General features: G+C 43.0%; 1 protein-coding gene across 13 annotated transcripts in view; it reads right to left on the bottom strand.

Annotated features, from left to right (window-relative positions):
• CLEC16A (C-type lectin domain containing 16A) overlaps window positions 1–15,015 on the bottom strand; it is a 1,523,862-nt gene that overhangs the window by 211,678 nt on the left and 1,297,169 nt on the right. For 12 of the 13 annotated variants that reach the window (XM_077448876.1, XM_077448874.1, XM_077448873.1 and 9 more), the window contains one exon: window positions 2,294–2,449. The exons of the other annotated variant lie outside the window; for it this stretch is intronic. In XM_077448876.1, coding sequence (XP_077305002.1) covers window positions 2,294–2,449 — 156 coding nt within the window. The remainder of the gene's footprint in view (window positions 1–2,293; window positions 2,450–15,015) is intronic. 13 annotated transcript variants of the gene reach the window in all.

Genomic DNA, 15,015 nt, shown 5'->3' on the forward strand with positions numbered 1-15,015 from the left:
CAGTCCTGAAGAGCTGGGAGACATTCCATCACAGACCCACTCCTGCGCAGTTACAGGGTGGCTGCTGGCCTCAGTATACTGTGATCCAGACATCAGTAGCCCGGTCATATGTATATCCCGGAGCATTGAAGCTCACGACCACCTCTGGAGTGGAGGCATGTCATGGCCTGCCTAGCCTTAGCTGTGGCCTGCTCACGCTCAATGGCCGGACTGGGGAGATTACAAGGATATCATTAACCAGCCTGTCACCCAGCCGGCAGGTAATAGAAGATCTCAGGATCTTTCATCTTGTGCAAAAAGTAGCAAACCTGCAGCAAAAGTATGGACCGAGAGGCCCGCAGGGTTTCCTAGGTCATTCTCCTTACTACGCAAAATAAAATTGAAGCTGCTGAGAGCAGTGGGGAGGGTTGATGGCACGGGGGCGGGATTAAAGTTCTGTGTATTGTGTAACAATTTTGCCTAGTTTCTCCTAATTTCAGGCTGTACAACCCATTTAGTTACAGAGAGGAGCTGTGTCGGTCGTAGAATATAAGAGAAAAACATTTTACAACTTGCTATGCCCCCACTCTCCTTAAACACTTACTGGCATCCTCTATCGATCCAGTGCTGTGCCTACCTGAACCTTTTCTCTTTTCACTTCCTGTTCTCACAAGAGCCATTGGCTCCTCCTGCTCTCAGTCAAATCCTGTGAGGCAGGAGCAGAGCCGTGTCATGCTGTGTGTGTCTGTGGCTTGGAAGCACATCCACATGTGTGCCCCCATGTTACACAACATGCTATGGGGGCACACACAGAGCAGGAAGAGCAGACAGCACTGGCGGAGGACCCCAGAAGAGGGGGTAAAGGACTGCTTGGTGCAATACTATTGCACAGAGTAGGTAAGTATAACATGTTTATCATTTAAATTTAAAAAAAAAGCAAGAACCATTCTTTCTATACACTTCACATGTTTCCACCTCCAATTATACAAGAATTCTCTCATATATGCTAAGTGGGTTAAATGCACTAGATATATAAATATACAAAATAAAAAAAATCAAATTTTCATATCATAAGATATGTATTGATAAAATATAGATAAAACTAGTTGTTTTATACTGGGCAAAGTGCACCTGTATACAGTGGACAGACTCCTTAGGAGCTTGGAGATATAATTGTGTCACTGTCTCTGTCACAGAGTGTGCACAAAAGTGCAGCCATGCTTTAAAAAAAAAAAAAAGAAGAGTCTGGGTCTTCTTTCTCTGCCTTTCTTGCAGGTACAGCAGACAATTCAAATTAAAGGGCTGCTGTGCTTGTGCAAGCGCCCACATACCACTCGCACAAGTGTGAACCCGCTCTCAAGGTTCAACTATAGATATCAAAATAGGGAAACAATGACTATGCGACCCCATTGCCTTGCAATGCTGATGGGTCCAAGCTCAGTTCCTATAAACACTATCTATATTAAATGTGTGTGTAAATGTACCAGTAGGTTAACTAGCTCGCTGTGATTAAATTACAGTGATGTAAAGCAGCCCCTTTTGGGTGTACCAGACTTCACTTCTGGGTATAGTATTCGTGATGGGGACCAGGAAGGAGCTAGAGAGAGTGGCAATACATGATTCAATCTAAATTTAATGCACCGAGGATTACACAGTGGATTTTAAAGTGTTTGCATTGTTCTTACCCCTTGGTGCAAGGTGTAGCATAGCTACACGTGAGTAGGAGTCTTGAATTTCTATTATAAACTTTTAAGACTTTATACTATGTCGGCCCCCTTTGCTCTTTCATGCGATGTCTGAATGGGCTATGTGAGAGGATTGCTGGCTAAACAACATAAAGGAGAAACACTAAAACCATTGTGAACCCCGTTATAACAACATGCTATACATGACCTACCTGTAGTGGGTGGTTGTGGAAATCTGGTGAGTTCTCAAGTATGGAAAAAGTGGTGGAACACTGGAGCAAATTGTTGGATGTTTGGGAACACATTGCATATTGTTTGCACAGCATGGTGGCACTTTTTAAAGTTTGGAAGAACGTTTAGACACTGTTTATGAACTCTTTGACACAGGATTATAGCACTTTTTTGTATGTTGTATGTGCACAATACAGCACTGTGGCACTTTTCTAAGCTTTTTAAAGATTTACTGGAAACCATTTAAAGCAAATGTAATACCTTACAAATAACAAAAACAAGAAATATTGTAAGGTAAACTGTAACATGATATGAATAGGAAATTACTGTACATTAACCACATGTAGTTATAACACTTATTGGTTTTGAGGAGTGATGCTACAGTAATAATACAGTACCTGATGGGCTCTGAACTGTTGAGGGAGTTGATGTGAGACTGGTGGTAACTGAATCACAAGGTCCAGTGCTTCCGCTGGAGCTGCTGCTTGAAGAAGGTGATGGGGAAGATGCTGGTGATGCACTGTGCTGGTTTATGCACTGAGCTACAGCAAACCCTGTAGGAAATAAAGTGCATATTTCTTTTGTTTTGCTAGATGATGTTCAATGCCATAAATTAGAAGTCAATTGATTTTACAGTATGTTATAACACAGAAATTGACCACTGGAAATGATCTTAGACATGGCTGCAGGTAGAATGAACATAAGTTACAATGAATGTTTTATGTTAAAGTGGTTATAAATCCTAAACATTTTTTTACCTTCATACATTCTTTGCATTAAGGTAAAATAAATGTAGGCATCAGTATCCCCCCTCACCCTTCCTTTTTCTTAACTGAGCCCCCATTCGATCTAGCACTGCGCCCACCTACAGCTTCTTCCTTCTCCCCTCACTTCCTGGTCTCACTTCTTTTGGTGAGGCGGGGGGGGGGGGGGCATTGGTTTCTGCTGCTGTCAATCAAAGCTACTGACAAGGTAGCACAGGGCAGACACGAGTTCCCTGCACAAGTGCCCCCAATGAAAGTGGCTTTCTATGGGGGTACTCACCAGAGGGGAGGAGCCAGGAGAGCTGGTGGGGGACCCGAGAAGAGTAGGCCTATAATTTTTGTAACCCACAAGCATGAGAACGAATAATGCATATACTTTACACTGTGGAAGCAGCATTTCTAAACCTCAATAAAATACACTCCCTTTATTTGGAATATACATCAAAATCAATACTCATAAAATTAGGACAGGATAAGATGGCATCTGAACTGCTTTTGGAATGCTTCTTGGAACAATCTCTGTTGGAGAAAAAGGATTTTACTACACAGGAATTTTTCAACCTATAGCCATACTGTTGTGAAATAAAATAGCCTTGCTGGGGATGTCTGCCATTAACTCTTTCACTGCCAGGTCCATGTGGACACGGTACGGACCTACATTTCTGCTCTGTTATAAGCTCATGGTCACTTCAGTGACCATAAACTTATATCAAATGTTCAGCAGACTCTGCTGAACAAAAAAAATGGCTTTGATTTTCGGCTAACAAGCTGTTGGATCAGAGTCATTCAGCTAAAATGACACCCCCCCCCTCCGCCTTTCTACTTGTCACCTGCTGCACTGCCTAAAATGCCTGCTCGGTCTCCCCCACACTGTCCTCTGCCCACTACATCTGTTCCGCAGCACGTTCTTCGTGGATCCATTGCAACTGCCGGCTCCCTCCGCTGCCACTCCTGCCGGCAATTGCAGAGTTGAACTTTTATTTTTTCTTAAATAACATCTTCCCTGCTGGCACCCCTTCAGTGCCGCTTACCGATCCCCAGCGGCCTCTCTATGCAGCTCTGCAAACCAGCATTCTCGGTATCTGCTGCCTGGGAGATCAGCAAGTGCAGTGTCAGGATGAAGAGCGGGGGGGGCATTCGGTACCGATCACTATGTTCAGCTGTCATGGTGGCATAGTAAACAGTGTTAACTATGCCACTGTTTATGAATGAGAGACACTTTTCAGAGGCTTCCATCCATTCAGACGTATTGCAGCTGAGCCTGCAGGGAAAGGGACTGAACTCTTCAGTCCCTTTCTCGGTCTAAAAAAAGAGACATTAGAGCTTAATAGGTTGGTTTGGCAAAAGTGACTATTCATAAAGCCATGCCGATTACTAATAATGACATTTTCATCAGCAAATTCTTGGATATGGTCCCTTATCTCCTCAAATAGTTTACATACTACTGACATTAGACTCACAGGCCAATAATTCCCAGAAATAGATCTGTGCCCTTTTTTGAATATTGGTACCACGTGGGCTTTTCGCCAATCAGCTGGTACCAATCCTGTCAGTATGCTTTTCATGAAGATTAGCAATAGTGGTCTGGCTATAACCTGAGTTATTTAAGGACTCTCGAATGTAAGCCTTTTTGATTCATGGTAAGCTTGTGATTTATGTTCAGCGCCTCTAATCCTTTCTGGATGCCGGCCTGTTAGCCACTATAGTAGATCCTGTGGCGTGTTGCTAACAATACTGTCGTGATTGGTTTACCCCTCCTTTTCCTCTGTGAAGACTGAGGAGAAGAAAGCATTTAGCACAGCTGCCTTCTCGTTGTCATCTGTAACCACCTTCCTTTCCTCGTCCTTAATGGGGCCTATGTGTTCTGTCCTCGCCTTTATAGTGTTAATATATTTAAAAAAACTTCTTGGGATTATTGTTACTCCCCTCTGATACGTGTCTCTCATAGGCTTTTTAGCTGCCCTGATTGTGTTCTTACACCTCACATTGCATTCCTTGTACTGAATGCTGACCCCTCTGCTTTGTACTTTTTAAAGGCCATTTTTTTGTCCTTCATATGACATTTTACTTTTTGGCTCAGCCACTCAGGTTTAACATGTGTTCTATATTTATTACCCCTTGGCATGCACTCAGTGATACATTTATTTATTATATTCCTAAAGCAGTCCCATTTTTCTTCTGTTCATTGTTTCAAGGATTTGGTCCCACTTAAAATCCTGCAGCATTGAGTTTAGTAAAATTGTCTCCTTTGAAATTTACTGTTCTTGTACTCCCCTCATACCTCCCTTTTGTATGATTTATGCGGGTTGTAATAATCCCGTTGTCACTAGTTCCCAAGTTGTCCCATATTTCCATATCTGCAATCAGATCTGTATCATTTGTAATTAAAAGATCTAGCAATGCATTACTCCTAGTCAGGGAATCCCCCAATTGGGACATGAAGCTGTCCTATAGAACATTTAAAAAATGGCAGGCTTTTAATGAGCGGACTGTCCCAGTCAATAGCGGGATCGTTTAAGTCCCTCATTATGATGACATTTCCCTGTCTAAGCTGCCATTTCTAATTGTGAAAGGAGATACAATTCTACCTCTCCACCTATCATTGGTAGGGGCCAGGACATGCCCCCCAGTTCCCATTATTTTAATTGTGCAGTACAGGACACATGAGCTGTAGTCCTAGACCTTGGAACATCCCTGAGCAATACACTGAGGGATGGGCAACAATATGGAAAACTGGCCCACAAGAAAACAATTGTCAACAGACTCACTCAGAAGACAAAGCCATTCCCCATTGACAACGTCATCTGTGACGAAATGCGTCTGGAAGGCACGCAGTGACGCTACCATGCTATACGAGGGGAGGACGGGCTTCTGAACGCCAGCCGGCTTTTCAAAATTTTCTGTGCTGTTTTTTATGGATGTTAAATGTAAGTGCAATTGTCTATATAGTTTAATAATTTGCCTGAGCGGTTTTACACTATGAGAGCATCCTCTTCTTTTTTGAGCCATTGATAGTGGTATTTTGGATTGCTGACCATGAGAGTTATTTGTGTGGTGATTTGTGTGGTGATTTGTAGCTGATCCATCTAGTAAGCGCATCCACTTCTCGGTGACGGGCACTGGTTTGCTGTTTCGTGTGGATCCACCGTGGTGTCCTTATAGGAACATATATAGAGGACTGTATATATTTTTTTTTTTAGCTCTGGCTTTCTTCAAGCTGATGAATTGTGATTTATGATTTTCTGCTTAATCAATTTATGTGGGACTAATGTAATTCAGCTATTCAGGTATCATATATTTATGTGCATATTAAGCATTCACTTATTAATTTATTAATTTATATTGGTTTGGTTAGCTAACAGGGGTTGTGGTGCAGCTTTTTAAATCTTTCTCTAGTCTATTTTAGTGTGTGCATCCCACTTAGAGTCTCTCTGCCTTTATTTTAGGTTTTTTATTTTGTTCCCACCTGAGCGCAGTTTATTTTCTATTTTCACTCAGAAGAAAGCTTGAAGCACCTTGTGACCGAAGCTCATATTAGCAGAGACCTGGAAGTCCAACCAGTAATTTGAGAAAATATGAACAGAAGACACACGCGGGGACTGTTCGCTCAACTTTGTCCGCTGAACAGTGTTTCGGCGGACAGTCCGCTCGTGTGTGGGCTTTCAGCGGACAGTTTCAGCGAACAGTCTGCTGAACAAAGTTTTTCGGAATTTCCGAAAAACTGTCCGTTGAAACTTTGTTTGAGCGGACAGTCCGCTCGTGTGTAGGCTTGTTCGTCAAACTAAGTTCCGCGCATACTCAGAAAGAATTTACAGGGCGGAAGCGCTCGGTCTTGTAAAACTAGTGTTCGCATTGAAGCTAGCATATTCGTCATGCTGCTAATTTTGTGGTTTTTTAATATAGCCCGTTCTTTTCTTCTTCGTAATGCAAGAAAAGTGAAGTAGCTTTGCTGCTTATATTCACACAGAGTTATACTACATGTTTTTATTCATCCTCATCCTATGATTAATCTTCCAATTATAGAAAAAATATATTCCAAATTAAAAAACAAAACAAAAAAAAACCCTCTAAAAAAAAAAGAAAAAAAATTATATATATATATATATGTGTGTCTATCTTAAAAAAAAAATATATAAAATAAAAAAAAAACCCAAAAATGTATATATATATTTTTATTTCTGAAAAAAAATATATAGAATTTATCTATTACTGTATATTTTTGGAACTACTATTGTCATTTTTTTTTTTTTTTTTTTTTTTGTGGGGGGTTTGAAACATAGTCCTGGCCAAGCAGGACTATGCAAGTAGAGATAGATAGATAGATAGATAGATAGATAGATACCCAAACCAGCATTTTAGCTTACACATGATTGCATGTTCAAAATCAGCAGAGCTTCCCCTCATTTCAAATGTTAAGCCTCAAATTTACAGCGACTGCACTTCCAAGTGCACTTGCAGTGCTTTAAAAATTGCACTTGAAGTTAGCATATTTACATGAACGTGTGTTTTGTAAATAACCCCCAGAGTCTTTTGACATGTATCTGCCTACTCACAAATAAAGTTTGTTTTTTAAGCCAAAATTATACAAAAATATTGAAAAAAAAATAAAATAAAAAAAAAACATACAAGATTTTTTGTAAATAATAAATTTTTATTTTTCCTCAGAACCAAAATAAATCAAGAGGGAGGCAACACTGGAGACAATTTTGACGTTTGTGAAGCCTTTTGTCCCCCCCCGGCACACATCAAGTGAGTGGACACCAAAATTCCGAACCTGCGTAGCATGTACATAGGGAGCAAAACCAGGTCCTAGAATCCCAAAGACCAGGAACAGCAGCAGATGAGATCTATGTCCCCAGACTGTGGTACTACAACAGCCTGCGTCTTCTTTCAGAGCAGACTGAAGCCAGGCAGTCACTTCCGACTCTTCCGTCTAGCCTTCCCTCCACGCGTCGCTGGAGGCTGTGCCTCTGGTGGTGGAGTTGTGGTAGGAGGAGGAGGAGGAGGAGGAGGAGGAGCAGTAGGGTCTGTGTTGTAAAGCTTAGTGGTGGGTGTGAGCTCACCCTTCAGACCCCGTTGGATGGCATCAAAAAAGATTGCCTCACACAAGTTTCGCTGTGGTTTGTCCATTTCTTGTAGCTTGCTAGCCAGATAAGTGGCATAGGCCTCCTCCGGATTGGGGGGTTTTGACAAAATTTGTGTGGCTTGCCGTATCAGCACCAAGGACTCCTCCTCTGTACGGCCCATCCTCCTGGGCCTTTTGCTGGCTAGGCGGAGGGGAGGGACCTGGCTTTCAGTCCGACTCCTGCTGGGCCCAGCTAGCTCTTGTGTGTGGCTGGTCCCGGCCTCCTCCTCCATACCACTGGTCCCGGCCTCCTCCTGGGTGAGCTCATCCTGTGTAAAAAAACAAAGCAATCAATAACTAAAATATGTCTATATTTAGAAATCATCAATCACTAACAATTTTACAGTTCTCACTTGCAAATACATTTGTCTTGAAATACAAAAGGCTATCATTTTGACACCATCATTTTTCCATCAGTTCACCAAGATTTGAGCCACATTTGTGTAAACTACTGTATCCTTCTATCTAATTTAATTTGTGATGAAATCCTAGATTTGGAAGCAATTCAAACATTGAACTTGACATCATTAATATTTGAGCAATCCAAACTTTAGAAAATAAAATATACCTGGCTCCAGCTGGGCGCATCAACTTTGTCCAGCAAGGAAGGGTCTGGATCTTCCAGGGATGGCTCACCTGAGGCGGAGGGAAGGGTGGAGGGACGGGTAGACGGAAGAGTCGAAAGTGACGGCCTGGCTTCTGACGTGTCATCCAGAAAACGCAGCCTGTCATAATACCACAGCTTAGGTACATAGACCTGACCTGCTGCTGCTCCTGATGTTTGGGACTGTAGGATCTTTCTTTGCTCCCGCCTATACACGCTACGCAGGTTCTTAATTTTGGTGTTCACAAAGTCAGTGTCTGCCTGGGGGACTCGGGTTTTCACAAACGCCAAAACTGTCTCCAGTGTCTTCTTCCGGGCAGCACGGTTTGGATATTGGGGGTGTTTTGTATCCCACAGATTGCTGTGCGACTCCACTAAATCGAGAAATGTTGAGAGGAAGGCCTCCTCCTTAAAGGGGTCTGCAGTATACCTTTGCATTTTCTGAAAAACAACCAAAAAAAACAAAACAAAACAAAAAAAAAGTCAGACCAAATGCACACTATATTGTGACAATGTAGGCGACACACACACTACTACACACGCTACCCCCCACACACACACTACCCCCCCCCCACATACACACACACACACTACCCCCCCCCCCACATACACACACACACACACACACTGCCCCCCCCCCACACACACACACACACACACACACTACCCCTCCCACACACACACACAAACACTCCCCCCCCCCCACACACACACACTCTACACACACTACTGCCCCATACACATACACTACCCCTCCCACACACACACAAACACCCCCCCCCCCCCACACACACACACTCTACACACACTACTGCCCCATACACATACACACACACACTACCCCCCCCCCCCCCCACACACACACACTCTACACACACTACTGCCCCATACACACACACACACTACCCCTCCCACACACACACACTACCCCTCCCACACACACACACACTCTACACACACTACTGCCACATACACACACACACACACACACACACACTACCCCCCCCCCCCCACACACACACACACACACTACACACACACACACTACTGCCCCATACACAAACACACACACTACCCCCACCCCCCTATACACCCACCTTCACCCCCACACTACCACACAAAACACCAAGCCCACTCAACCACCAACCCACATAAAAATCAATTAAACATCAATAAGATTAAATTTCAATATACACATTCCTAACGCAGGCTTAAAATCAAAATAAAATAAAACGATAACTATCTTACCGTCGCGTGTAGCACTCGCTGCTTCCGTTCGGACAAGCGTACGGCCTCGTGGTAACGCTTTATATACAGCGCATGCGCTCAGGCTCCGCCTGCTTCGCCCGCCCCTGACGTTCCTTGTGACCGTGTTTCCCCGCCCCTTTTACCCTCGTTCCGCTGTGGGTGAATGAGAGGAGAAAATGGCGGACGCAAATTCTAGGAGCAGCGTGAGCAGCGCGGAGGAAAGCCATGGGCCCCATGCTTCAGGAGCAAGGAGGAGATATAAGGCCACCAATATGGCCTTTGAAGAGATGGTGGAGATGGTGGCTATCTTAAAAAGGGAGGATTATGATGGGGAACATGGCCCTTACCCAAAACCTAATGTCCGGAAAAGCGCCATCTTGGATGAGGTAGTCACAGCCTTGGAGACGAAATTTGGGGTACGAAGAGGCAAGGACCAGCTCTGGAAACGATGGTCGGACATCAAGTCCAGGGAGCCGGACCAATATTACCGCATCAAAAAGGTCCTGAAAAAAAGTGAGTAAACTCCGCGTTTCTCGTGACTGTCGGACATAATCGTTCGTGTAGGCATTGAAAATCTGGCGGATTTGATCGTAATCGCTCGTGTAGATAGTGTATGTAAATCTGGCGGATTTTAACGTAATCGTTCGTGTAGGTAGTGTATGAAAACTGGCGGATTTGAGCGTAATCGTTCGTGTAGGCGGTGTATGTAAATCTGGCGGATTAGATCGTTCGTGTAGTTAATAGTTCTTGTAATGAGCGCATATGGTTGTTCGTATATGTGGGCGTAAATAGCATGAATTTGTGTATGGTGTAAATTTATCTGGTGTTGGATTAGATTTTAATTAGTTATTATTTTTTTGGTATTGTTCATGATAAACTGAATTGTCACGCTCAGTTTATAGGATATAAATTTTTACTAAAGTTTCATAAATTTATTCAGTGCAATGTAGACTCAATTAAAAAAATGAGATAGATAGATAAAATGCTGGTTCAACATCTGGACTAGGAAACTTTTATAAGTGTAGTTTGGGCCATCATAGAACATTTTTGACATAATCACACACAGGTACTCCAGGCGATGATTCGAGTGTGTCCGTCTGTGAAACTTGGACAAAAGATATACAGTATCACAGTTTGGTTAAAGGCTAGGTTCACATTGCTGCAATGTACGAGATCAAATGTGATTTGCACCGCACTGCAGTGCAAATCACATGTGATCTCTGTGTGATCCGATTTCAGCCATGCATATAGTATGGCTGAATTTGCATCGCATCTGGCCCAAACTTGTACATGGCCCTTTTTTTAGTCCACAGCCGAATCGGATCACATGGGTGTTCACACCATGTGGTCCGATTCCTGTCCCAGTTTAAAGATTGCACTGTGAAATGAGAACTAATTTGGAGGTGTCAATAAAACTTTACACTGATACTCCCAGCAGGTCACATAGGGCAGTGCGAACTGCGCATGCGATGCGTGAAACCACAGTAGATTTGCAGCGTTCACACATCGCAGCAGTCTGAACACAGCCTAACTAAAAAAAAGTCATTTTAAGGATGTATTAAACTAGGATCTTGTAATAACCAGCTAATAATTTTACAACACTTCAAACCAATGTTTCATATTCAAATTTCTGAACTCAAATATCACTATGCTTAAAAGTATTATTTTTTTTTTTTCATTCTCATAGGGGAACAAAGACTCAGACAAGAGGCGGAGCAGCCCAGGACCCCCCGACCTCTCCAGCCTGATTGGGCACTTAGCCCCAGCCCCGCTTCAGTATTGGAGCTGCCCAGCCCAGTGTCCTCGAGGGAGCAGCCAAGCTCGGTATCCTCCGCTGGACCAAGCTCTGTAGCTCCACTGGATGAGCCCAGCCCAGGGCTAGATGTGGAGGAGGAAGAGCAGGTGGAGTTACACACCCCACAAAGTGAAAGTGAGTGTCTGACAACCCAGCTTAAGGTAAACAATTAATGGCTGTATATTTTAACCAATTTTTTATCTACACATGTTTTTAGGTGATGATCTGGTTGTGGTTGGAGAAGCCGCGGAGCCATTTTCCACGGACAGTGCCCAGAGGCTAATTGGTGACATCATGGCCTGGAATGGGCAGATTGACCGTATGGAGAACCAGATTCTCAACATACAAAGAGAACTGATTACTATGAGGCAGGGAATGAAGAACATGATCGATGTTTTAGGGAGAATCTAAGCCCCTTTTCCCTAAAACCCAATCGATCATGTTCTTCATTCCCTTGGAACAACGTTTTTAATGTTTTAAAAACATAGTTTTTAGAGGCCAAATTTTGAAGATGCACACGGTGTGTCAACATGTGCTATGTGCCATTAGAGGATCGCAATGGACGCATTTGGTGTTTGCAAACCCTTCCTCATTCTAGTATGTGAGAGGAAGGGATTGCACACACCAAACACGTCCATTCATCACTCATGATGGTACATAGCACATGTTGACATTACCAATTTTTGGTGTGCATCTTCAAAATTTGGCTTTACCCCTTGTTTTATGTAAATAGTTAAAAATCGGATTTTATTTGTTTAGTTTTGTGATAATTGTATTTTTGATATATCTATATATTTCTATGTTTACCAAAAAAGAAAAAACAAAAAAAAAGAATTTCTAAAAAAAAAAAAAAAAAAAAAAAAAACACAAAAAAAAAAAAAAAGATCTAAATAAGAGGTACTGGTTGGAATGTGCACTATTAAAAAATCAAAAAAAAAAAAAAAAATGTGTGTGTCTACTTCTTTCAATACTCAATACCAGTTTTTGGAAGTCATTTTGTGTTTTCTGTCACAAAGGGCCTTATTTCCTATTGTCAAAAACCACTTTGCTATACAAATGCACTAGGACAGGAATATGCAATTAGTGGAAATCCAGCTGTTGCAGAACTACAAGTCCCATGAAGCATAGCAAGACTGACAGCCACAAGCATGAGACCCAGAGGCATGATTGACTTGTAGTTTTGCACCAGCCGGAGGTTGGCCAATTGCATATCCCTGAATTAGGACAATGTAGGATACAAGCAACGTGAAAAGCAAACAAGAACCAAACTTCAAAATTTGAACAGACAAGACATATTTCAAGAAAAATAATTTTTTATTGGTTAGCTGGCATTGGAATAGCCCCCCTACCATTAAAATAGCTGACATAGCGGTCACGCACCTCACGTGCTGCTTGGGGGGCTAAGCCAGGAAGGGCATGATCCAGCCCTGTCAGTTCTGGAAGCCTGAGTCCGGCCTCAGGCCCAATAGGCTGCAGGTACTGGTTACCTGAAAATTTCCTTAGAAAATTGTGCAGAATGCAGCAGCACAGAATAACATAGTTCAGTTTATATTCTGCCAGGTTGATGGCTGTCAGTAACAGACGGAACCGGCTGGCCATAATGCCAAAGGCACTCTCCACAACCCTTCTTGCTCTGGCCAGCCAGTAATTAAAAATCCTCCTCTCCGGGGTGAGGGTCCTTTGGGGGAAGGGTCTCATGAGATGTTCACTCAGACCGAACGCTTCATCAGCCAGAAAAACAAACGGGAGCCCCTCCACATTCTCGGCATCTGGTGGCAAGTCCAGGCCACCAGTGGCAAGACGGTGGCAGAACTCGGTCTGCCTAAAGACTCCTCCATCAGACATCCGGCCGTTCTTCCCCACATCCACATAAAGAAAGTCACATTGTGCCGACACCACCGCCATTAGCACCACACTATGGAACCCCTTATAGTTCCAATAGTAGGACCCCGAATGGGGTGGGGGCACAATCCTCACATGTTTCCCGTCGATGGCCCCTCCACAGTTGGGGAAGTCCCAACGGGCAGCGAACTGGGAAGCCACAGTCTGCCATTCCTGTGGCGTTGAAGGAAGCTGGGGAGTCAAACACATGAAACAAAAAAAAATTAGTCATTAAATAAAAACAATTCATAACAAATAAAATTCAAAAACATTTTGGAACAACAGTTAAACAGAAATATTGCAAATTTGTTTTCTGCCAAAAAAAAAAAAAAAGTAGGCGGACCAATTCACAGATTAATCAGCCCTCTGATGGACCAGGGGACATAAATTAGGTGGGTAAGTGGGGTGGGGGGGTTAATTACTAAGTATACAACACCTGCAACCAATTTGAGTGGGGTGGGGGGGGACTAATTACTAAGTATACAACACCTGCAACCAATTTGAGTGGGGTGGGGGGGACTAATTACTAAGTATACAACACCTGCAACCAATTTGAGTGGGGTGGGGGGGACTAATTACTAAGTATACAACACCTGCAACCAATTTGAGTGGGGGGAATAATTAATGAGTTGACAATCCATATCTATAGCTCTATATATCTCTATGTATCTCTATATCTATCTATATATCTCTATATATCTCTATATATCTCTAGATATGTCTCTATCTATATATCTATATATCTCTATATATCTATATATCTATCTCTCTCTCTCTCTCTCTCTCTCTCTCTCTCTCTCCACACACAGGGTGTATACACAAAAAAGGTAAAAAGCTAAAAAAAATGACACAAAAAAAAAAATAAAAAAATTTAAAGAAAAAAAAAAATAAATAAAAAAAAAAAATGCATGCATTCATATAAAGGGGACATTCACATCATATTCCTGTCATGGATATTAAAAGTCATGATGAAATGAATACAAACATACAATGCATATAATGCAATATTAAAAGAACAAACTTACCTTCATATATTCCTTCTGCAGGACCCGAATAATGGCAGAACAGGTCTCTGGAATAATGATCCCCAGAGCCTGGGGGGAGATGCCTGTCGAGAACTTGAGGTCCTGAAGGCTTCTCCCTGTCGCCAAGTAGCGCAACGTGGCGACGAGCCTCTGCTCCGGAGTGATGGCTTGCCGCATGCAGGTATCCTGCCTGCTGATATAAGGGGTCAGCAAAGCCAGCAGACGGTGAAAAACGGGGTCCGTCATCCTGAGATAATTCCTGAAATCATCAGGATTATTCTCACGGATCTCACGGAGTAAAGACATATGCGAGAATTGGTCACGCTGGCGCAACCAATTCTTTGTCCATGAACTCCTCCTCACCCTGTTCACAGACTGGGCTCGGGTCAAAGTATTAACCCCAACACCAAGCCCCCATATAGCACGAACTCGTTCCCGAGTACGTCCACACTCCATGGCTTTGAAACGGTCGGCTGGACAGACAAGCTCAACTGAACGCACTGAAGAACAGCCAGACCTATGAAGAACGACCTGAAACCCAGAAACCAGCGGACCAGAAGCGCCTAATAACAGGTACAACTGATCCACGCATACCGAAAGACAGATACAAACCTCACAGGTAGACTGCGCCGCAGCGAACGGACAAATTAAGCTGAAGTCTGAAAAGCGCGAATCGTC

Source organism: Lithobates pipiens, unplaced genomic scaffold (assembly GCF_037356315.1).
Source record: "Lithobates pipiens isolate NorthernLeopardFrog02 unplaced genomic scaffold, aLitPip1_a1.2 Scaffold_22, whole genome shotgun sequence".
Taxonomy (NCBI): Eukaryota; Metazoa; Chordata; class Amphibia; order Anura; family Ranidae; genus Lithobates; species Lithobates pipiens.